The 25,926-nt window shown below is 34.4% G+C and overlaps 1 protein-coding gene across 1 annotated transcript; it reads left to right on the forward strand.

Annotated features, from left to right (window-relative positions):
* Window positions 1-1,692: 1,692 nt before the first annotated feature.
* Window positions 1,693-23,827, forward strand: LOC134273845 (ectonucleoside triphosphate diphosphohydrolase 8-like). Its single transcript, XM_062756054.1, has 11 exons — window positions 1,693-1,723; window positions 2,028-2,167; window positions 2,747-2,864; window positions 8,014-8,164; window positions 8,441-8,612; window positions 10,606-10,860; window positions 11,358-11,483; window positions 18,704-18,850; window positions 20,268-20,378; window positions 20,595-20,732; window positions 23,240-23,827. The coding sequence occupies exons 1-11, from the start codon at window positions 1,693-1,695 to the stop codon at window positions 23,483-23,485; spliced, it is 1,635 nt and encodes a 544-aa protein (XP_062612038.1). The 3' UTR covers window positions 23,486-23,827.
* The last annotated feature ends 2,099 nt before the right edge of the window (window positions 23,828-25,926 follow it).

Raw genomic sequence — 25,926 nt, forward strand, 5'->3', positions numbered from 1 at the left:
ACCTGTACTTTTAGTCAATTAAAAATATTTCATAATCTTTTACTAGTAGTTTCAAAATGATGGTAATTCAAACATTTTTTTTGTGTCATTGATAAAATCTGGAACTAAATCAAGGACAATTTAATCGTAATTTTGCATGGATGATTGTGAATTAATTTATAAGGGAGAATTGCAGCTTATCAATGTCTTATTTAACTGAGATATATTATGTAATATTTCCTGTTTATTATACTGTACATATCTTTTCTTCACTGTTTTGTCAGTTATGAGAATAAAGTTCAAGAGATTTAAAATTAGATGACTATTTATTCCAAAATACTTGACCAAAGAAAGATAACTCTAAAGGACTGTTGATTTTTGTTTGGATACAGCAAGTTTTAGATAAAATTTTGTATTTATTTAGACTTTAAGTGTCACAATATACTACATCAAAAGGGAAAAAAGAAATATTTTTATATATCATAAAGGCTCAATCTCTAAAACTTAAAATCAATGAATCAGATATTGGAATATAAACCATGTAAAATGGGAGCTAGGAATTAATTCATGTATTTTTGATAAGTTTTTGTAGTAAAAGCTGAGGAGGGGGAACGGTGTGTTTTACCATTAATTAATCAGTTGCCTTCCAGGCTAGGAGAGCCTAATTATTTAATTCTCATGAAAAATTCAGCCAATACAGTATGCCATTTTTCAAAGTGTTTTCATTTACATTTAAGGACCCTCTCTACACAAGTGCAAAATTTTTCTTGGACATTGAGAAAAATATATTGTATAAAAGAGTTAATATTGTGCTTATTTATTTAATTTTCACAGTCCCCTGGCATTTACCCGCGGGAAAAATGTTCAAAGACAACACAGTGTCAGTGAATAGAAATCACTGTTAGTATAGAGAAAATACATGTAAATAAAACATTCAGTTAATTTATCTTGGCTTTTTAAAATGTTAAGAATACTTGAATCAATTACAAATTGAGCAATATATTGTAAATTTCTATTTTTTAGAATTAAGATCTAAGGGCAGATCACTCTAACTGCAGAAAATTACCTTAGAATCAGCTACTCAAGAACTCTTTAGTGTGCAGTGTAGAGAGGGTTCTTAAATTGAACTTTGACAGAGCCCAATAAGGTCTATGATAAATGTAAAAATATTGCATATATTTATTTGCCTTTAATGATTCTAAAAGTATATACTTCATGTAGTGAGAAATGTGTTTTTGCCACAGAATTTAAATCATAAAATTATTTTGTCTTTATTTCACTTTATTGTAGATATATAGTTGACAGTAGACATGGATATTAGGTAGTGTAGATATTAAATTGTTAAAATCATGACCCCCGGGGGTAGGGCGGGGCCACAATAGGGAATCCAATTTATACATAGAAATATACAGAACGAATCTTTAAAAATCTTCTTCTCAAGAATCACTAGGCCTGGAAAGCTGAAACTTATGTGGAAGCATCCTTGGGTAGTGTAGATATTAAATTGTTAAAATCATGACCCCCGGGGGTAGGGTGGGGCCACAATAGGGAATCCATGTTTTACATAGAAATATATAGAACAAATCTTTAAAAGTCTTCTTCTCAAGAAACACTCTCAGAGAGGCCTATTTAATGGAAGCATCCTGGGGTAGTGGAGCTAACAGTTTTAAAATCATAAAAGGTAAGGGGGTAGTGGGGCATTTTTAACTTGGGATGACCTCTTTGCATCACCCAAGTTACTCAGGTGAGCGATGTGGCCCATGGGCCTCTTGTTTGGGGTATACCAGGACATCAACGATAGTTGGAAATATGAAAAAATTTGCAGAATGGGCAAATGTTGACTCCACAGAATTTATTTGTGCATGCATGGTTCAAATTCATTGTAAAATATAAAAGTAGTTGCATAAAGATTTAGGGTATTTTTTTCCCAAGATGTAAGCAATCCTACATCTCATCAACAGGTCCAGGGGTAGCAATGTACCGGGTAATGTGTCTTGACTGGGTTGAACATGCACTTAGTCAGATCTCTCTATTTTTTTTATTTTCAGATGATGAAGTTGATCTCCAGACAAAGATAATGAACTGTAATGTGTGGTTCTTTATTGCTGTGGTGTGTTTCGTGGTGGGCATGGTTGGACTGGTGGTCATTATTATCTTACATCACAAGGACCAGGAACCACTTTACAGTGTATGTAGATTTGTATGCTAGAAAAAACAAACATCTCTCAATGGTATTACATTATGTTACAGGGTGAGCTGTTAGATGGCTAGGGGTCAAGGAATCCTCCAGGTCAACAGCAGGTCAAGGACAGTGTCTTTTGACCAGTAGAGGAAATGGGGCAAAGTCCAAGTTAACTCCTGAAAATTAATAATAAAAGAACCTTATTTTAACAAAAATTTAACTTTAATTTATCTATTCATCGATCTAGGGTATTGAAAACTATAGATGTATTTTGAAATTTTTTTGCTGTTTGAGGGGGCTTGTGCCAGGAGTGCCCCTACCTGAATATATACACCTGTATAAACCTCTATTTATAAGTAGATAACCTGATAACAAAGTCATACAATTCCCTGATTTCAGTGTTCCCTGTCAAAAAAAAAGGAATTGTATTATTTAACTATTCCTCTAGAGTAATACATGTATTGCATACTAAAGACCATTTTCTATCAAACTTCATCTCTAATTTTTTAGTGTTTGTTGTTTTGTATAAAGTTGTTATTTAGATGCTGATTTAACTCTGATTTAACTCTGTCGTGTGACATTTAGTATGGAGTTGTACTAGATGCCGGTTCCTCTCATACCAAACTGTTTGTCTACAAGTGGAATACCAAATGTCACCAGCAGACGGCATTAGCCAATCAGATTCATTCCTGCAAAGTTACAGGTAAAATAAAGTTGTAAACACTGAGACATAAAACTAAATATTGTATTATATACAGTATATACAGTCAGTCATTCTATCATAGTTAGTTTTCCAGACTTTTGTTATGTGTTTAGTTAAGTTTTGATGTGTGACTCTATATGGCTTGCTCACAGATCAACTTCAAGTTTTATTTTGATTGACCTATTGTAAAACCATCTTTTATTTGTGTGCGAGAAATATGTGCAAGTTTTGCAACTTACTTTAACTCCGGAATATTAAGGGGAGACAAGGCACATGTCTCATGACTAAAAAGACAGATTGCGCGTCAAAGTCGATGCTGATATACAAATAACATGTTAAACATTGTTGAAATCAACAGTTCTTGTGTAATTTTATTCTAAAATTGTTTTGTAAACATTAAATTTTAGAAATTAATATTCAAAATTTTTAAAGATCTTGTCAACATTTAAGTATTGTGAAATTGCCAAATCCACACATTCATTTCTCTTTACCCAGCAGTCTGCCTTGAAAAATGCAGAAATTATCCCACCCAAATACTTTATGAAATTAAAACAAATGCTTTCAGATAATTTAAACAGTTACACTATGAATATTCTGAAATATTTGAGTATACGTTTAGAGTTATCTAACATATAAGTCTAGAAATCTCATGACAGGACCGTTTTAAAATGTTAAGTACCATATTAAATTAGTAATATGAAAAATACAAAAAAAATTCATTGACAGGAATTTTTTCAGCTAAAGGTCCTCCTTAATGGCCACCAACAAATTATATTTTGTATTTGTAGAGAGTGTTTCTTCGGTGGCAAAAAAATAATAGTCGGGGATTGATTTCAAACTTATAGATCATGAATAAAATGATGCCGCCAATAATAGTTAGTTAACAGTATTCATAACACAATTGTTATTACCCTTAGACTAAGAAGACTTCTAATTGTTGACTGTTTTCCAGGGTTTGACTGAAGCACCACCACCTGACAACATTCAGGTGAACCTTCCACATCTCCGGTGGTCCTTCAAAATCACTCTCAAGAAAAAAAAAAAAAACTCTTCTGTAAACTATTCTGTTATTCATCTAAAACTCTCTTGCTTTATAAAGCATATTCTGCCTCTCTGTTGGAATCATGTTCTTTCAGCTTCGTACTGTTTCTGTGCTCTTCTATCTTTGATGGAGAGGTAGAAATAAGGGGTCTTAAGTCCCAACTCAGTTTGCATCATCATTGAACTGTTTTCCAGACTTTTTTTCCCTGTGCCCATTGATACTGATTTAATTTTTAGCTCTACTTGTCAGAGACCAGAAGAGCTTATGCGATATATATTGATGATTTGTCTTATTGTCTGTAAACAATTTTTCAAAACGCTACTCCTCCTACAATTTTAGTCTGATTTAAATATTACTTGGCACACAAGTAGACTACACTAAGATACATAGAATAGTGCATCGGTTTTTAATTTCGTTGAACGATGTTGCCATGGTTACTAAAAATAGAATTCTCTGTGAAATTCCTTTAAAACACTATCCTTCTACAGTTTTGGTCTGATTTCAGTATAACTTGGCACACAAGTAGACTACACTAAGATACATAGAATAGTGCATCAGTTTTTAATTTTGATGTTCGGTGTTGCCATGGTTACTAAAAATAGAATTTTCTGTGAAATTCCTTAAAAACGCTACTCCTTCTACAGTTTTGGTCTGATTTCAATATAACTTGGCACACAAGTAGACTACACTAAGATACATAGAATAGTGCATCGGTTTTTGATTTCAATGAACGGTGTTACCATGGTTACTAAAACTAGAATTCCCTGTGAAATTCCTTTAAAACACTACTCCTTCTACAGTTTTTGTCTGATTTCAATATAACTTGGCACACAAGTAGACTACACTAAGATACATAGAATAGTGCATCGGTTTTTAATTTTGATGTTCGGTGTTGCCATGGTTACAAAAATAGAATTTTCTGTGAAATTCCTTAAAAACGCTACTCCTTCTACAGTTTTTGTCTGATTTCAATATAACTTGGCACACAAGTAGACTACACTAAGATACATAGAATAGTGCATCGATTTTTGATTTCGATGAACGGTGTTACCATGGTTACTAAAACTAGAATTCTCTGTGAAATTCCTTTAAAACAGTACTCCTTCTACAGTTTTGGTCTGATTTCAATATAACTTGGCACACAAGTAGACTACACTAAGATACATAGAATAGTGCATCGGTTTTTAATTTTGATGTTCGGTGTTGCCATGGTTACTAAAAATAGAATTTTCTGTGAAATTCCTTAAAAACGCTACTCCTTCTACAGTTTTGGTCTGATTTCAATATAACTTGGCACACAAGTAGACTAAACTAAGACACATAGAATAGTGCATCGGTTTTTGATTTCGATGAACGGTGTTACCATGGTTACTAAAACTAGAATTCTCTGTGAAATTCCTTTAAAACACTACTCCTTCTGATTGTCTGATTTCAATATAACTTGGCACACAAGTAGACTACACTAAGATACATAGAATACTGCATCGGTTTTTGATTTCGGTGAACGGTGTTACCATGGTTACTAAAACTAGAATTTTCTGTGAAATTCCTATAAAACTCTACTCCTTCTACAGTTTTGGTCTGATTTCAATATAACTTGGCACACAAGTAGACTACACAAAGATCATTAGAATACTTCATCGATTTTTGATTTCGATGAACGGTGTTGCCATGGTTACTAAAATAGAATTCTCTGTGAAATTTCTTTAAAATGCTACTCCTTCTACAGTTTTGGTCTGATTTCAATATAACTTGGCACACAAGTAGACTACACTAAGATACATAGAATAGTGCATCGATTTTTGATTGCGATGAACGGTGTTACCATGGTTACTAAAAATAGAATTTTCTGTAAAATTCCTTTAAAACTCTACTCCTTCTACAGTTTTAGTTTGATTTCAAAATAAGTTGGCACACAAGTAGACTACACAAAGATACATAAAATAGTGCAATGGTTTTTGATAAGTACAAACCAGTAGAGCTACAGTCTCGACAGAGACTTCTGGTTAGTATTTGTCTTTATATTGATGAATTACTTATTATTGATTATGCTCAAGTTTTATATTAATTAGGGCCCCGCAAGGATTTGCGGGTGCCCTATAGTAATCACTCTGTCTGTCCGTCCGTCTGTCTGTCTGTCCGTCTGTCACTCTTCCGTCCACAAATTTTCTGTTTTTTTCTAATAACTTTTTTTATGGTTGCCCAATCAAGTTTAAATTTGGTATGGTAGTTTAATAGGCAGAAATACATATTTTGATGCTAAGTTTGATTCTCTATGTCTTCTAGTTTGGAGCTGGGGTGGTGGGGTAGATTCCTTAACTATGCATAAGAAAACGGGCAACTTTTTTTATGGTTGCCCAATTAAGATCAAATTTGGTACGGTAGTTCAGTAGGCAAAAATACATATTTTGATGCTAAGTTTGGTTCTCTATGTCCCTTGGTTTGGAGCTGGGGTGGTGGGGTAGATTCCTTAACTTTATATAAGAATGCATTGGCAAAGAGAGATAACTGCTGAAGATGTTCCCATTCAGTAAACTAAATGCTACTAGGAGTCCCATGGGATTAATTAGCTTTCCTCCTGAAGAAAATCCAGAGCATTATCTTTATCTGTCACATTGAGATTAATTACCACCTCTGTCTGCAAATGAAGTTTGTTTTGAAGTTAAATCAGTTTGGAATGCTATGAACACTCTGAAATGTGGATTTAAATATAAATTTTTATTATTTATTTTTGTTTGATTATTAGTTATGATTTCATTGAATCCTAAAAAAAGAAATAGATTAAAGAAGATTTTTTGATTTACCAGGGTAGTTTTTTTTCACTTTTTTCCTTTTTTTTTTTTAAATATATTAATTCAAGAATGTTTTTAATTTTTAATGTAGTTGTATAAAAACCCCATTCTATCATTAATACTGAAAAAGTTCTTATTGTAACTTTAGAAGAAAATGATGAGAGAGGTACAATTAATCCCTTGGGATTAATTATCTAGCCTGCTGCAGAAAATTTAGTAGGCTTCTCTTTATCTGTCACTTTAAGATTAATGAAAACCTTTGTCTGCAACTGCTGTTTGTTTGAAGTTAAGGTCAAGCCTTCATGATATTTGCATTCATTGAAGGCTGGCATTTTATATAACACAAGATTCATAATTGTTTAAAAATAAATTCAATGTTAAGTTGTTCTTTACTGCCTAATGTAAATACAAGAATATTATTTTCAGGTTTTTGAATATTCAGGAATTATGTTGAAATTTTAAGAATACAGTTGCTGTTGCTTTTTCTTTGTACATTTATTAATCATTCTGTAAGCTGTACCCTTTTAATTCTACCCAATGGCGGGGCCCTTGCTGACTGGTCAGTTTTCTAGTTGCTCCATTTTCACAAAAGTAATTATTATTAAGACTGAAATTTCTAATTTTCCACTCTTTGCTAGATTTTTTGGACTTCTGAGTGACTGCTTTCTATTTTTGCCTGTCTTAGTCCATCGTGCATTGGTCATAAACTTTTGAACATTTTCAGCTTCTTCTCTTGAATCCTTTAACCGATTTCAACCAATTTTAGCATACAGCACTAATTGGTGAAGGGGTACAATAATTTTGAATGGTCCTTGCTTCTTTGGCCTAGAGATAAAAAAAAAAACCCATCAGAATTAGTGCTATCTTTAAAAATCTTCTTGTTGACTCTTAGACATAAAGCAGATGAAACTGTTTGTAATAATCATTGAGTCCTCTGACAAAATTGTAAAATTCAAGACCCCAGGTCCAGGGGTTCTGGTGCTAAGGCAGGGCTATGTAGATCAAAGTGCATTATTTCTTTGAAAATCTTCTTCTTAAGTGCTCCTGGGTGTTAAATGAATTATCGAGTGCATAGTTATGATGACCAAAGGTACATGGTTATAATAGGCAAGGGTACCTCTTTCAAATTTTGAATTAAAAGCATAGAAACCAAGTACATAGTTCTGATGAGCAAGAGTGCTTCTCCAATGTTGTGAGTTTCATGCCCCCTTAATTAAGCAGAGAAAATGCGGTTAATCATGTTTTTAACACAGATTTCAGATTTGGATTCTGGGAAAGTTGTGAAAAATGAGACATCTTTTTTTTAATAATTCAGGAGGAGGGATCTCTAGTTATGAAAATAACCCTTCTGCTTTGAGGCCTCCTCTAGAAGTGTGTCTGAGAGAGGCGGAGGGGGTGGTTCCCGATGACAAACAAAGCAAAACCCCAGTGTTTCTAGGGGCCACAGCAGGGATGAGGCTTATACAGTAAGTGCCAATTTTAAAATTTTCCTAAACTAAGAGCTGTTTAATGATCAGTCTTCTTGACTATTAACTAAACATTGACAATTTCAAATTGATCTCATCAGTAAAATATTTATTACTTACAAGTCAAATCTGAGTTCTGCTGGGTTCATATAAATATTTAAATATCAATTAATTTGACAATTCAAAGATATGCATAGTACAATTATTTTAGACTATAAAAGGGGAGAGTAACTCTCACTGTTCTTATTTACTCCGAAGTTTTTAAACCCTTTACAGCGCTGTGAACTCCTCAGTGTCGGATGCCATTATGGATGTGGTCCGTGACACCATTCAGTCCTCCAAGTTCCAGTTTACCAACCCTAAGACACAGGCCCGGATCCTTACAGGGTCTGAGGAGGGGCTCTTCTCCTGGATCACAGCCAACTACATCCTGGGAAAGTTTGGTGTGGTAAGTAGGGGGGGGGGGGGGGGCTCTTCTCCTGGATCACAGCCAACTACATCCTGGGAATGTTTGGTGTGGTAAGTAGGGGGGAGGGGGGGGGGCTCTTCTCCTGGATCACAGCTAACTACATCCTGGGAAAGTTTGGTGTGGTAAGTAGGGGGGAGGGGGGGGGGCTCTTCTCCTGGATCACAGCCAACTACATCCTGGGAATGTTTGGTGTGGTAAGTAGGGGGGAGGGGGGGCTCTTCTCCTGGATCACAGCCAACTACATCCTGGGAAAGTTTGGTGTGGTAAGTAGGGGGGAGGGGGGGCTCTTCTCCTGGATCACAGCCAACTACATCCTGGGAAAGTTTGGTGTGGTAAGTAGGGGGGAGGGGGGGGGGCTCTTCTCCTGGATCACAGCTAACTACATCCTGGGAAAGTTTGGTGTGGTAAGTAGGCGGAGGAGGGGGGGGGGGGCTCTTCTCATGGATCACAGCTAACTACAGATAAGATAAGATTTATTAATACCAATTTGGGGCCCATCAGGGCATACAAGTAATAAGAAAAATATACAAGAAGAAATTCAAAATTGATAGTAGCAACTAACAAAAGATAAATGATGATACAGCAGTTGGGGATTGCAACATATATAATCAACATACTGTAAATATAAAGCTTCTTTTTTTTTTTTTTTCTTTTTTTTTTTTTTAACTAGAGTATAAACATTATTTCTCTTTTTTATTTATTTGTTTCTTTGTTTAACATTGCATAATTTGCTATTTCTTATTTTAAAGATATTGATTAAAAAATTACCCAGCTTGATAAGCAACATGTCATTTTCATTAGACATAATCCATAAAAATTTTCTTTATTTGTTAAAGTATAGAAATTTTTATTACTTTTAGCAATAATAGTAAAAAAGTCATCTCTATCATGTTTATATAATGGACATTCAATCAGTGAGTGTATCTCATCTTCCACATCCTGGGAAAGTTTGGTGTGGTAAGTAGGGGGGGGGGGCTCTTCTCCTCGATCACAGCTAACTACATCCTGGGAAAGTTTGATGTGGTAAGTGGGGGGGGGGGCTCTTCTCCTGCATCACAGCTAATTACATCCTGGAAAAGTTTGGTGTAGTAAGTACAGAGGGAGACGGGGGTGGGGAGGGGGGCTCTTCTCCTGGATCACAGCTAACTACATCCTGGGAAAGTTTGGTGTGGTAAGTAGGGGGGAGGGGGGCTCTTCTCCTGAATCACAGCTAACTACATCCTGGGAAAGTTTGGTGTGGTAAGTAGGGGGGAGGGGGGCTCTTCTCCTGGATCACATCTAACTATGTCCTGGCAAAGTTTGGTGTGGTAAGGAGGGTGGGGGTTTCCAATCTTATAATTGTAACAAATTTAAAAATTGGAAGGCTTGGACCTGTTTTACAAGGAGAACCAACTACTAAGACTAAAAACTTAACTTATCATAAATCTTGCAAAACTTTTTTTGCGGGATTTTATTTTGTGCAAAACACCGGGATCCAACTCTCATAGCTTAAGTGCACTCATCCTTTTCGGGGGGGGGGGGGGGGGGGGGGGGGGGTTAATTTTTCGGTGTTTTCAAGGTATGAAGAGATCCACGAATTCATGTCCACCACGAAATGTAAACTGTTTCATACATAACTATTCAACAAATCTTCATCCACGAATCCAAATCCCCACGAACAAAGAGTTTTTACTCAAACCATGAAAATTTGACCCCACGAAAATATGTGAATTACAGTAATATATTATAATTATATTATATACAAATGTATCTAGAAAAATAGTAGAATAATATTAATTTATGTTAATTTAAAGTGATTTTGCAGGATTTAAAATGCATTTTTCTGTGTTACTGGATAAATGATTTTTTCCTTGTAAGCACACTGTAAATTGCAAAACTTTCAAAAGGAAAGCAAAAAGATGTATGCATGTTGCTTATAATTAACATTTAACTAGCAGTTTTTATTAATGTAATTTTTTTCTGTTACACACAGATACCACCCACAGAAGTATCACAGTCCCGACATAAGAGAGATTTATCGGGGGCAGGGGAGGGAACTGTGGGGGCATTAGACATGGGAGGGGCATCAACTCAAATTACCTTCTACCCCGGCTCCTCAGTCAAAATGCCAGATAATTTCACCGGGAATGCTGTGCTTTATGAGAAAAATTACACCGTCTATACTCAGAGTTACCTGTGTTACGGCATCAATGAAATCAAGCGGAGATATCAAGCATTACTGGTCAAGGTAGGTGATGCATGGCAAATCAGATCAAAATTCAGTGTACTGTATACAGGGAAATGTTCGCCCCCATTTTATCTTTGCCCCTTTCACCCTATCCTTATTTTGGCGAATTTAAAATGGGGCAAATTCAAAGAATACAGTATAATTTCTGAAACAAAACTATGACTGGGCTAAATTAAGATGGGGCTAAATTGATTTCAAGTATGAAAAGGTGAAAATAACACAGGGCCAAAATAACCTTGCATACAATATGTTCAGTAAAAATAATATTAAAAGTGATAAAGATCGATACTTGAATCCTACAGAATTGAATACATTCATTTAAATTGATTACATAAAAGTCATTCAATGTAATTTCAATTTCATGCAGATGCGCGTATGAATGGTCAGCATTATTCTGTCTTGGTGGTCTTCTGATAAATTGGGTGCTTTTTTGTAGTCCTTAGTTCATTTTTAGGCTTGCACTTTAAAACTAAACTTTGCTTTGTATCATATTATAGAGCCAGAACTTCACCCTGGATATTGTCAATCCCTGTGGACCCCAAGGAAAAACAATAACTGAACATTATTCTGATGTTTTTGAGGCACCATGTACAAGAGATTCATCTGAAAAACCTGTTAGCAAGGTTTGTCTTTCTTGTAATATTCTATAAAGGGGCAAGGGGGCTGAATCATAAGGTACAACCCTCCCCAGATCACAAAAGAGAAATATAGGTTCATTTTTCATACATTTATCTTCATTTGCAAGTTAATTGCTTAACTTGTCTAGTACTATTCAGCTCCTTTTTGAGTCGGCTTGCGAAGCGAGATGAATCCTTGTCGTTAGCGGCATATCAAAGCGGATTCACCAAATCACTACATTCTTTGTGTATTCCTACATTGGTTGCAAACAAATCCTGTGAATTAATACCTTGAAGTCGTAAAGAAATAATTTTTTGAGTGAGTTGAATTTTGGATTGTGTTGAAATATTGTTAACGATTCTATATTTAAGTATTTTTAAAACTTTTATTTCGGAATTTAAAAATAAAACATTGTGTACATGACACAAGCATGAATATATGCCAAGTGCACATTTTAGGGGTTTTTCTCAAAGTACATAAAGGTATCACATCTAGAAACCCTGTAAAACTTAATACACATCCTGCCTCGGAGTATTTGAAAGTGATTTTGTATGAAAATGGTGAAAGGAAAGAGAATATTTAGAATTAATTTTATGAAAATCTTCCCCATAAAACCGATTTCTATACTCTCGCATAATTATTTTACGAACGACTTGATGTTAATATTGAATCACTTGACATTTTCCGCGGGAAGCTGTACATGTAAACAAGACAACAATCGACGGAGGTGCGTACACATTTATGGAGACAATCAGCAAGAGTTGCAAGAGTAAGTCATTGTTTTTTTTATTATCTCTTGTGCAAATTATTGTATTTAGTATTGATTGACAACGGTCGTTTATTGTTTGCTATTCCTGCATATATATTCGCTTCATGTGTACACTGTACTGTAGTGCAAAACCTGATACGTTTATAGTACGTAACGCTCATTTAAATTACTCTGTGTACTACGGGAATTTTAATTTTTTAGAATACACATATTTAGGGGATGAATTACATACGATGCGCATAACTGTGTACAAACAGGTCCTATACAGCCGCTGTTTAGTGTTATGTTTTGTAAGTTTAACTCCCAGAAGTGAAAGTAGTTCCGGTTCTATGAAGTTTTGTAATATTGCACACGATTCTCTTCGGAGAAGCATCTTGGAGATAAGCATGTTTACAGAGTCTACAAAAAATAATCTTGACAATTGACTTTGGAGTATTTGACTTTGGAGTTTAGACTTGGAGACAGAGAATAAATATCAACATCTTGAATATGAACCCATTTTGTACCATTGACGATTTTTGTTGTTATTTGAAAATTTATAACTTTTTTTGACTAAGTAATAAAAAATGGGTGTAGACTAAGCACATGGAAATGTAGAATTGGGTGTTATTTCGGGATCCATAATTCCACCAAAAAATTGATCCATTCGTTTCAGTTACTGAAAACAAATGGTTGAGTTTCAATGTACTCAATCACTGAGACATTTTATGGCTCTCGTATAATCATCGTGATTTTGATATTTCTTAATTTTGGGTATGTGTTCCTAGTGATGCAAATTATACATCATGGTAAGTTAATGTTTTGATATAATATATCATTGAAGATCTTTATATGTGTTATTATGAGAAATTATATCGTATTCATCTAAAATTCTGTTTGTTGTCATTTCAGATGCCTACACTGGAAGGTTTGTTTAAGAGCAAAAGAGAAGGTCCATATGTGACCCCTGTATTTATGAAAGTCCGTGCTGTTGCTGAAGAGAAAACATATACAATGCTAATGATGAGGAAAAGAAATATGTGATAATGGGAATTGCAGACAAGACAATGAGTGCAAAGTGCATCCTTTAACATGTCAAAACTAAAAGACCTAAGAGAGGGAAATTCTGTTACGTTACTGAACGTCATTGTGAAGGACAGTAAAAGTCTCACCTTGACATCCAAGTCAAGAGTCTTCAAAATTTAGAAGTAGAGGTTTCTGCTGAGAAAGAAACTGCAGCAAAGGGAGTCAGCTTTGGGGTTAAATTGTTTTCCAATACAAGAGATCAACACTTTGTTTGTTTTTTTCATTTTTTTCCCTTAGCTGTTTATGTCTTACTTTACTTTTAGATAGGTTACAACTAAAACTGAGATTGAGTACTGATTTGTTGCTTAAATGTGCATTTCTGTTTCACAGACAAAATGTTTCAAAGTTTTATGTATTAAAGAACAATAGGAAAAGCTAAAAAGTACTTTGCTTAGTATGCAGAAGAGTTTTGTGAAATTTGTGCATGAAGCAAGATATCTTTTTTTCATAGCTACCACCCTCGTAGTCAGTATCCACAGTGTCAAATACTCTTAGACTCTAGTCAAACAACTTTTTGATGTTCTACTGTTTTCTTGTCAAAAATGTTCAAGTTTGCTGCTGAACAGAATCTTGAGACATGATGTTTTTGGATGTTTCCCTTTTTTTAATGAGAATATTTTGCAGGTCATTAGGAAGTAGATTCCATGTGCAGTGATTTGATTTATACATTTATATATACATACATGTTTTCTACTTCTTGTGATTATGTTGGTAGAAAGAATACATTTTTACAACACATACATACCCTTTAATAATAGTGCATGAACAAGAGGCTTTGTATATTGAGTAATTTTGTGTGTGTGTGTCCTTAGTTTTTTTTCACTTTTGACTTTTAAATACATTTCTACTGTACATGTGTTTATGTTGTATTCAGTGACAACAATTACCCTATTCTATTAAGAATTTTCATCCCCTTTTGATGTATCAGTGGAACCCATTTTCTCATTGTCTTTTAGTTGACTTTTAAACATGAAAACACTTTGCAATTCTCAAATACTTGTATCAACTTTGTCCAGGATTTTAAAATTTTTTTACCAGTAAATAGCCAGTAAGTTCTCTGGGAATAATTGTTCATAAGGGATAGTCTCATCTATTTTAATTTTTCACTGCAGAAGTGCATGTTGAGTCATGGGTTTCTTAAATTTTTCTGGCTTTTGTGTTTTTTGTTTTTTTTTGTAAATAAAATATTTTGTAAGTAATTAGAATGTACCTTTTATGTGTCGGAGATGGATGTACTGACTGTGGACAAAAGTATCGGAACGAATTACGTTAGTTTATATGTTGATGCAAATGTTCGCGTTATTTATAGCTGGCATTTTCGGTGTAGACACGATTTGATGCTACACCTTGGGTATTTTTAGATTGATGACTACTTCCTGTTTACATTAACTACGTCATTATTCATCGTCTGCAATCAAAAGTAAGTAAATCTGTCCCCAAAATCATGGCTGAGAATCGTCTTACGCATCAGATGGTCTTAAAAAATCCATTGTTTTATTACTTCAGAATGGAAATTCTTTTCAAAAAGTTGCAGATATGCTTAAAATGTCTAAAACAACTGTGCACCGGATTTATAGAATTTTTTGTGAACGAGGAACTGTAAAAACTGCCCCGAAAACAGGTCAGAAAAAAGTTTGAGCGATCGTGACGGGAGAAAAATTTTGCGAAAAGTGAAAACTAACAGGAAAACTCCGCTGGCTGATTTGACAGAAACATTCAACAACAATGAAAACAGAAATGTGTCTAAAAAGACAGTGTGGCGATTTTTGAAGAATCAAAAATATCATCGCTGTGTTTGTAAGAAAAAAATAAGGATATCCCCTGTAAACAGACAGAGGAGAGTAGCATGGTGTCGTGAAAAATCAACATGGACAGACGATGACTGGAAAAAGGTAATTTTTTCAGACGAGAGCCAAGTTGTTATTGGCAGTGACAATAAAGTTTACATCTGGAGAAAAAGTGACGAAGCATTTAGACCAGAGTGCATTTCACCAATTAAAAACAAGAAACTTTCCGTGATGGTTTGGGGTTGCATAACCTGTCATGGCGTCGGCACATTAACACGTGTGGAGGGAAACATAAATTCAGATAAATATATTCAAATTATAGATGACAATCTATGGCCAGTGATAGCAAGACACTTTCCGGACAATAATAATTATTATGTTTTTCAAGATGATAATGCACCAGTTCATCGTTCTAGGGCAACGAAAACTTTCATGGAAAACAGCCATATCAATACAATGGAGTGGACGGCGCAGAGCCCCGATATTAACATCATAGAAAATTTATGGCTAAAGATTAAAAGAAAAATAGAACAATCCATGCATGAAATAACTTCTGTGGAACAATTATATGATAAAATATTTTCGATTTGGACTCGCTTTGATTGCGTAACAATTCAAAATTTATATCGATCTCTCCCCTAAAGAATGGCCGCGGTACGCAGAGCCAAAGGATACATCACAAAATATTAAGGTGAGTTTTAAAAAATGAGCTTTGTTTTTAAAATCAGAGAAATGCAAAATTGTTTCTTCTTTCAGAAAATGTAATTTATTTTTAGTAGCTTTTACGTAATATGGCTATTTTGAGCATCGAATCAAACGCGAGTATTTTCCAAATATAAAACGGCGACGTAAATCGTTCCGTTACTTTTGTCCACAGTCTGTATTTCTAGTTTTAGTGATTATGATTGCTGATTGAACATTTGTGGCATCTTAAACATTAAAATAGACGGAATGCCTAACCAGTGTAATAATGCATAATCGTTGGATTTTTATGATTTTTAATTATTTTCTTAGTTCTTTTTCCACTTTTGAGTACATCTTTGCATGTGTTTGTTTTGTATTCAGTGATAAGAATTACCTTTTTGTCCAGAAATTGGTAACCAGTAGAACTGTCAGTTCCTCATTGTTTGTAATTTGACTTTTGAACACTTAAAATTTTATAGAATTCACAAATGATTTGTAAATTGACATTTAAAAGATATCTCATCCTGTTTGTAATCTCCATGTATATTTCAAGTCTTACATGTAGTTTAAGTAATCTTTGTTAAATAAATTTTGCTCTTACAACAAGTTTTGTTTTCCAATTTATTTATATTTTTTTAAAATCCTTGTGTTCAAAATAATGTTTCAATATGGTTATTTTAGAAGTCTTGGTTAGCTGTAAAAAAAATGCCACAAGACAATGATGCAATTATAGTTTAAACCAACGACCTTTCTTCATAGTAATTGCCTAAATTGTAATTGAGATCAAGGAAGGAATATTGCCTTGCTGCTGCCTGTCTGTCAGCCCGTGGGTCCATTTAGTTTCCGTTCATTTTCTTAACAAAAACTGCATGTACTTTAGTGAAATTTGGTATACAGATTCTTAAACGAGTATCTAGGTCAAGTTTTGTTTTGGGTACATTTACACCAATTTTTACAAAGTTATGCCCCTTGGAATAGAAATATTCCAATTAGGCTGTTCAAAATTAATTCTACGTTTAACGTCACATCTAAAGTTCAAAACCTAAGAGGGAGGGAGGAAAAAAATAAACAAACAAAATTTTCAAACAATTGTGAATTTATTCATATTAACCTATTCATTACATTTAAAACAGTACAATTAAGTAATAAGAGCTTTTAATTGATATGACACCTAAGATTAATTCCCCTAGCAGAGTTTTTCCTTAGTATGTAAATCAGTTGGAGTCCTATTGTTAGCAAACAATGTAGTCTAAGAGTGAATGTGCAGGAAAGTGGCTTTTAACTAGGCCTCAGTTGTTCTTTGGATTTATATTGCCACACGTCCATGGTACCCTGGAGGCAAATGCTTCTTCTTATGGGAAAAGTTGATCAATATCTACAATTAAATTTTTGATGACAATATTTAAAACTGTTCAATATTTAAAACTGTTGAAATATCTCAAATTGAATTATGTTGTATTTTTTTCTTAGTACTAGACCTACTAGCATTATGTTTTGAAAGTGTGAATACTAATATCTGGACCATACTGATGGCTGTTAGATTATTTTTAATACCTTGAATTCCAAACTAAGGACAGGATTCTTCACGTCTTGGAATACCTCAACTTCTTTCTTACTCTCCTTCACTTGAAAGCCCCTTTATTCAGTAAGCTTCTCCCTGCTCAAATGGTTATGACAAGTATTATCTTTTCCAAAAATTGTAGCTATTTGTAGGTACATGAATTATGAAGAAATCAATTATTTTACTCATTACTGTTCCTTTCGATTTTTACAGAAATATTTTTAATATGAAACATATTAAATAAGATTTGAATGATGCTTTTCACTATATATAAATCTTGGATTTTGACACACTTTCCACTCGGTAAAAAAGTTTTTCGATTCTCTCCAAAATACAATGAAAAGTTCAGCCAATAAAATCACGAACTGAGAGTCTGTCACTGTCAGTTTGAACATGTGATTCGAAGACTGACAAAAAAATCAACAAACTAGACTTTGTCATTAACTTCAATCATAAAATCATCTATTTTTTACTTACATTTATGGTCCCAAACTCTTTAATTCACTAGTTTTCTTTAATAAGACACTAACTGCCTTTATCAAAGCACATTTTCTGTCACTACGGGAGGCAGAATTCAGTCGCTAATTGTAGAACCAAACCGGAACAGACATACGGAATTCCGAATTGTTTGTTTTTTTCAAAGACGAATTTCTCATAAACCTACGCGCGCGGGTGACGTTAAACGTAGTTTTAATTTTAAACAGCCTTATTCACTATTATATTATTTATTATATTATTATATTATTCAAGCCATTCATTTTCTTCACAGAGATAGCACATATTGAAATGAAATTTAATACTAGTATACAGATTTATCAGCTAAATATCTAAGTCAAGTTTTATTTTGGTTTGATTGCATCATTTTTGTCAGAGTTATTCCCCTTGACTTGGAAAAAATCTAATTATTTAGTTTCTGTTGGAATGGACACAAGTTGCACAAACGAGTACAGTTCTCTCCTAAAAGACATTGAACAGCAAATGAAGAGCGAGTCGACTCTCAGGCCCTTCAGGCCTTTGATTTATGTCGTGGTGATAATTTTTAAGTACATGTATTTGGCTTTTATAAAATTTCTTATTGAAAAAATTACAAAAGGTGTGAAACTTATGATGTTTGTAACTTTCATGTTTACTGAGGATAAGTGTGTGCTTTGGTGAAAATATAACGGCATGTAGCTAAGGGTACCATTAAAAAAGTCAACCCAAGAAATCCAAGTATGATATAAAATATTAAAAAAAATGGAAAGCAGTTTTGACATTGCTTTTTGATCAAACCCAGTATTTTATCTTTCGTAAAATAGAATGTTAAATTTATCAATGTTTCAGCCATAATACTTTCAGTTTTTCTATTATTGATTTCAGAATACCAATTTCACTTTTCGAGGTAGTGGCAATATCACAGAGTGTGCAGTGGTCACCCATCAGTTGTTTGACTTTAACCAATCCTGTCCATACAAAACCTGTTCTTTTAATGGAACCTATCAACCACCTGTCTATGGACAGTTCTATGTAAGTCACTAAATCAGGGTGCTGAAACACACTTGAAACTTTCAGAAATCAGTTTCTGTAGCTTCCAATTAAGACATCATAGAAACTTAAGACATTGCAGATAATGCCTAGTTTTTGTGGACTTTTGTGATTGAATCACAATATAATATAAAAAATAAAATGGCAATTATTAAAACCATTTTGAATTGCACAAGACAATGTATTGATATGTTGTTTTTTTTTTGAAACTTTTTATAGTTGCAAGTTATGTAATTATTTTATGGATTTTTAGCTCACCTGAGCCGAAGGCTCAAGTGAGCTTTTCTGATCACATTTTGTCCGTCGTCCGTCCGTCTGTCTGTCCGTCTGTCTGTCCGTCTGTAAACTTTTCACATTTTCGACTTCTTCTCAAAAACCACTGGGCCAATTTTGACCAAACTTGGTACAAAGCATCCTTGGATGAAGGGGAATTTAAATTGTAAAAATGAAGGGACATATCCCCTCGCAAGGGGAGATAATCAAGAAAAGGCAAAAATAGGGTTGGGTCATTAAAAAATCTTCTTCTCAAGAACCACTGGGCCAGAAAAGCTGAAACTTATGTGGAAGCATCCTGGTATAATGTAAATTCTAAATTGTTCAAATCATGACCCCCGGGGGAAGGGCGGGGCCACAATGGGGAATCAAAGTTTTACATAAAAATATATAGGAAAAATCTTTGAAAATCTTCTTCTCAAGAACCACTGGGCCAGAAAAGCTGAAACTTATGTGGAAGCATCCTGGTATAATGTAGATTCTAAATTGTTCAAATCATGACCCCCGGGGGAAGGGCGGGGCCACAATGGGGAATCAAAGTTTTAGATAGAAATATATAAGAAAAATCTTTGAAAATCTTCTTCTCAAGAACCACTGGGCCAGAAAAGCTGGAACTTATGTGGAAGCATCCTGGTACAGTGTAGATTCTAAATTGTTCAGATCATGACCCCCGGGGGAATGGCGGGGCCACAATGGGGAATCAAAGTTTTAGATAGAAATATATAGGAAAAATCTTTGAAAATCTTCTTCTCAAGAACCACTGGGCCAGAAAAAGTGAAGCTTATGTGGAAGCATTCTGGGGTAGTGTAAATTCTAAATTGTAGGAATCATGACCCCCAGGGGAAGGGCGGGGCCATTATAGGGAATCAAAGTTTTACATAGAAATATATAGGAAAAATCTTTGAAAATCTTCTTCTCAGGAACCACTGGGCCAAAAAAGCTGAAACATATGTGCCCATGGAAGGATCATGGGGTAGTGTAGATTTCAAAATGTCTAAATTATGATCAGTGGGGTAGGGTGGGGATGCATTATGTATAACAAGGGGGAAATTTGGTAAAGAACAGAATGGTCAACGCTTCTCAGGTGAGCGATGTGGCCCATGGGCCTCTTGTTTGTGTTTTGCAGGCATTTTCCAATTTTTACTATGAGCTGAGCTTCCTGAATCAGACGGATTCCAACAGCCTGGCAGAATTCCAAACAGCTCTGTCAGATGTCTGTCACATGACCTGGAAACAGGTAGAGTTATCTTTCCTTGAATGTAGGTTCTTTCCAAGATCTAATCATCAATGTGTAGAATATATTTATTCTTTATAAAAACCATTTTTAAAGACTTCCTTTCCACCATTTAAAAATTCAAATTGCTGTTAGGTAAATCTTGATGTGGAATCACTTGACGTTCTCTCTATTATTCATGACATAGATCTTTATCACATGATTTTCTTCTCCCTGCAGTTAAGAGAGAAATACCCGACCACTCTTGTGGACTTTCTACCCTGGTACTGCTTTAGTGGGACTTATATACAGATCTTGCTGACAGAGGCCTACAAGTTTGACAACAGTACTTGGCAGAATCTGCATTTTGTTGATGAGGTTCGGTGAAGTACTAGTCATCTTAGCATTTGTTTCCCCGTGTAACGTTTACCATTGGTCAAAGAAACACTGAGTCGTAGTCAAAGATTTCATTTCAGATGTTTGTATCATAAATAGAAAGACTTGTCAAAAAAATATGGGTGTAGCTGTTTTGAAAAAAATCAACAACACTGTAAAGCAACTAAGAATGCAATATCTTCTTGACAGACCTTTATTTAATACTGTATAATCACCTAATGCTTTTAAGAATTGAAAAAAAAACAAGGTGTGTTTGTGAAACACTATGCGCCCGGTGGCAACACGGTTTGAAAAAGCTAGTTTTAGCATTTAGGTTACAGTCAAGGTCACAAGGTCTTGTGTCTTTGAAAGCACTTAATTAGTGAAGTATGCATACCAAATATAAAGTCTCTATCTCGTATGGTTCAAAAGTTATAGCGAAGGTTCAAAAAATCTATTTTTAGCATATAGGTCACAGTCAAGGTCACAAGGTCATTGTCCTTGGTGTCAGTTGAAAGTGTTTAATTAGGGAAGTATGCATTCCAAATATGAAGTCTATCTCGAACGATTCAAAACTTATGGCGAAGGTTAAAGTTGACAACAAACAGATAAGCAGACAGACAAACAGACAGACAGGACAAAAACAATATATGCCTCGAATAAATTCGGGGCGCATGAGAGTAGCTTGGACCATCCAAAATTTCTGTTTTCTTCAGGTCTCTGTAAAGCTATAATATTCAAATCACAAACAGATTTACTCAAAAAGGACAATTGATTATCTAGATAAAGTTTTGCTAAGCTTCAGAGAGACCTGAAGAAAACTGAAATTTTGGATGGTCCAAGCTATTTTTTTTTCAATTCTTAAAAGCATTAGGTGTCATAAAATAACAAGCTTTAGAAGAATCTTTTGAAAATCAAATATGTAAATAATCTATTTTTCTTGTTTAAGCAAATTCCATATCTGTTGTGATTTAAATACTGTACAGCAGGAAACGTGGAGTTAATATTCGCTATATTCGCAGAAAAAGAAATTACACGAATTCAACATACAGTTAATAATTCTTTAAAAGATTTATAATGATCAATTGAAATTATACTGTTAAGTGTGATTAGATTCTTTAAATCTATTTATGTTTCCATACAAACACAAAGGCAGTAATAAATATATATCCGAGATGTAGACTGTCTTTATAATTATGCTGGAGTATGGATGCAATTACTATCGCATAGTTGATGTTTTTAAAGCTTATTAATTATCTAAATTAATTTCTATAGCTATTAATTTTGCCATCTAGTAGACGTGCGATACAATTATTTAATAAAACATGCTTGTTTGATTTCACCTGTGCGTATCACTCAGTCATTACATTTAATCAAGGCACTTGTAACGTAGTATTTAAGGTAAAGACAGTTAATTAATTTCAATTATATGATTCAAAATTTTAACTACGGTATAATTTTTTTTAGCTCTACTGGTCAGAGACCAGAAGAGCTTATGCGATAGTAAGGTGTCCATCGTCCGTCCGTCTGTCTGTCCGTCGGTCTGTAAACAATTTTTCAAAATGCTACTCCTCGTACAGTTTTGGTCTGATTTTAATATAACTTGGCACACAAGTAAACTATACTAAGACACATAATACAGTGCATCGGTTTTTGATTTCGATGAACGGTGTTGCCATGGTTACTAAAAATAGAATTTTCTGTGAAATTCCTTTAATATGCTACTCCTTCTACAGTTTTGGTCTGATTTAAATATTACTTGGCACACAAGTAGATTTCACTAAGACACATAAAATAGTGCATCGGTTTTCGATTTCGATGAACATTGTTGCCATTGTTACTAAAAATAGAAATGTCTGTGAAATTCCTTTAAAATGCTACTCCTTCTACAGTTTTGGTCTGATGGCAATGGCTTCTTTTCTCATCCTTTGTTATAAGTACAAACCAGTAGAGCTACAGTCTCGACAGAGACTTCTGGTTTCTAAGTTAGACTCAGAAATTAAAAAAAAAATCTGCGTAACATTGTTTTGACTTCAAAACGGGATCAGTCCTGTGTTTCGTTATAACAACACAATATGGACTTGACTTTCCTGTCTGATATGCGCGATATGCATGTACAGACTTTGGTAAGATAGAGACAGGAAATATCAGTCTACATAATATATACCTAAAGAAAAATGCTTGCAAGTACTGATAAAAAAATGTCTGACTTTTCCTTTCCGTGAATTTAAACAACCGCAATTTGCTGAAAATTTAAGAAACCACGATCTTTTTTGACAGCGATTTTAACCTGCTATACAGTATTATGATCATGAAATTACAAAATGACAATAAATAAGCAAGATTTCCATTTGTAAGCTGAATAGAACAAAGAGATTATGTGTGTTTTCACATTAATTTACTGACAGCTGAAAGGAACAAGACTTTTGTACAATGATAATACAGAACTTTATTGGTTTTCATCTCTATGTTGTACCATGTTGGTTTGATGTAATTATTTTTTTTTACAGCTGAAAAGTACAGAGATTGGATGGAGTCTGGGCTTTATGATTGACTCCAGCTCCGATTTACCAACCACGAAGAGGGAGTACTACATGACAAACCTGGCCTTCGCTCTAATGATGACCCTCTTCATCCTCTTCATCCTCATCTCAGTGGGCTTTGCTTGTCACGCCGTCAAATTCCACCGCCAGAAGCAGAGGGGGCTAATCTACCAACCAGCCCCCAAAACAGACAATTACGGAGCAATACAATGAAATAGCAAGCATTAACAATAAGATGGATGTATGTGATTAAAGACAGTGTGAATTAGATGGTTTTTGAGTTGATGACAATTGTGCTTTTACCCGGTATGTTTAACAATAAATGTGTATATGTGTGTGCTTATGTCTGTTTGTGTGTGTGCATACATGTGAGTGGTATAAGTTGCATTCTTACAATAGATTTTCTGTGATATTAACATATACATGCATTTTTCAATCTCATTAGTGGAGTTGGATTTATATTTTCTGTTTTTTTTTGTGTGTGATAAAATACAGATTTATCTTGAATGGGACACAAATGGATCAAGGACCTGAAATAAAGCATTCGAAATTATTTGTGGAGCTTTCAGTATTTTGAATATAAATTAGTTTTCTTCATACAGGATGACAATCTGATAAAAATCAAATCCTTTGATCCACTCACATATATTGAGTAGCGATCTAAGTGAGGGGATCAAAGGATCTGATTGTAATCAGATTGTACTATATGGTTTTGTATTGCACATTTTCCTTGTCGGACACTATTTATTGCTATTCAGTTAAATTAAGAAAATCCCTTGCCTACCATAATCTATATTGTATCTTAATGCAATCTACCATTTATGAAAAATATAAATAACTGAACAATTTGAGAAAACTCTTATACACTAAGAGTTTAATTGCTCTTTCATCAAGCAAGCCTTTGGGGATAAGTTTCTGTTGTGGGTTTGACAAAAGAGTTATTTCCCACTCACAGTCAGTGGATAAGTATATCCATGTGCTATATTAACTTAAACCATAGGCCACATTTTCCCCTTTGTAATATCTATTGTGGCCCCGCCCTACCCAGAGGGGACATGTTTGAATCAATTTAGAATCTACACTAACCAAGTATGCTTCAATGTAAAACTTGGATTCCCTATTTTGGCTCCACCCTACACCCAGGTGTCATGATTCAATCAATTTAGAATCTGCACTACCCCAGCATGCTTCCACATAAATTTCAGCTTTTATAGCCCAATGGTTCTTGAAAAGAAGATTTTGAAAGAGATCTCCTATATATTTCAATGTAAAACTTGGCTTCCCTATTTTGCCGTGACTTACCCCGGGGGTCAAGATTTGAACAATTTAGAATCTTTATTACCCCAGGATGCTTCCCTATTGTGGCCCTCAGGGGTTATGATTCGAACAATTTAGAATCTACACTACCCAGGATGCTTCCAGATAAATTTCAGGATTTTTGGCCAAGTGGTTCATGAGAAGATTATTGAAGAATTTTCCTATATATTTCAATGTAAAAAATTAATTTCCTATTGTGGCCCCATCCTACTCCCATGGGTCATGATTTGAACAATTTTGAATCTACAGAACCCCAGGATGCTTCCACGTAAGTTTCAGCTTTTCTGGCTCAGTTGTTCTTGAGTAGAAGATTTTTTTATGACCCCACCCTATTTTTGTCTTTTCTTGATTATCTCCCCTTGTAACTAAACATGGTCCTTCATTTTAAAAATTTAAAGTCCCCTTCACTCAAGAATGCTTTGTATTAAGTTTGGTCAAAATTGACCCAGTGGTTCTCGAGGAGAAGTTGAAAATGTGAAAACTTTACAGACGGACGGACGACGAACATTGGGTAATCAGAAAAAAACTCACTTGTGCTTTCAGCTCAAGTAAGCTAAAAACCCGAGAATAAAAAAAAAATGCAAATTGTAAAACGTCATTGAACGCACTTTTCTTTCAACTGACAGTTACCATAGTTTAAAAATAGATATTTTTTGTCGGATGAATGAAATTTCAGAACAACTGAGTTTATTGGTCTGCAGAGATGACTACAAACGGTTATGTGGTGCATAAAAGTACAGGATGGTTAAAGAATGTGTCTAGGATGAGAAATGAAGGTGGTTTCTTGACCAATGCTGGAAAATGGAGAAATTCTTTCAAACATATTCTGCAGCTAAAATACGCTTGAGTTTCTGTTTGACAATATTTCTATTGTTTTAGAGGTTAGGTCATAGAACAACCTGTCGAAATGCCCATGGGTATTTTTTGTATTCATAAGAAGTAAAATTTACTAACAACAATGGTTCGTGTTTAATTGCTCTGCTCCGTATATGTTTAATTCTTTTTTGTACACGAATTACCGGTTAGTACCTCCATATTACATCGTGCAGTACTTATGAAGTTTCTGTTGTTAATATTTTAGTACGGAATAAAGAGGCTTGGTAGAATATTAACTGGAACCCACTGCTTCAAATTCCCTGCTGACAAAGCAGGTAACAACATTGTTTTTGTTTGTAAGGCTCATTATATAAATTGTATTTTAGAAGAACTTGGATTTAAGGATAAATAACACAAACAAACTTTTTTCAGAAATCAGCATTATTTTTCATGGATTTACATTTAAATTGACAACCTGAATAATGTTTACGAAATAGAGTGGGAGAATTATATAAGATTTT

Source organism: Saccostrea cucullata, unplaced genomic scaffold, assembly GCF_032062105.1.
Source record: "Saccostrea cucullata isolate Sc308-1 unplaced genomic scaffold, CSIRO_AGI_Scuc_v1 ctg140, whole genome shotgun sequence".
NCBI lineage: Eukaryota > Metazoa > Mollusca > Bivalvia > Ostreida > Ostreidae > Saccostrea > Saccostrea cuccullata.

Excerpts from the sequence above, each read along its gene's own strand:
- LOC134273845 (XM_062756054.1), top strand. The coding sequence starts at position 1,693 with ATGACCTCTTTGCATCACCCAAGTTACTCAG. Across the intron at positions 2,865-8,013 it reads TCATTCCTGCAAAGTTACAG|GAGGAGGGATCTCTAGTTAT; the intron begins GTAAAATAAAGT and ends TTAATAATTCAG. Across the intron at positions 11,484-18,703 it reads CTGAAAAACCTGTTAGCAAG|AATACCAATTTCACTTTTCG; the intron begins GTTTGTCTTTCT and ends TATTGATTTCAG.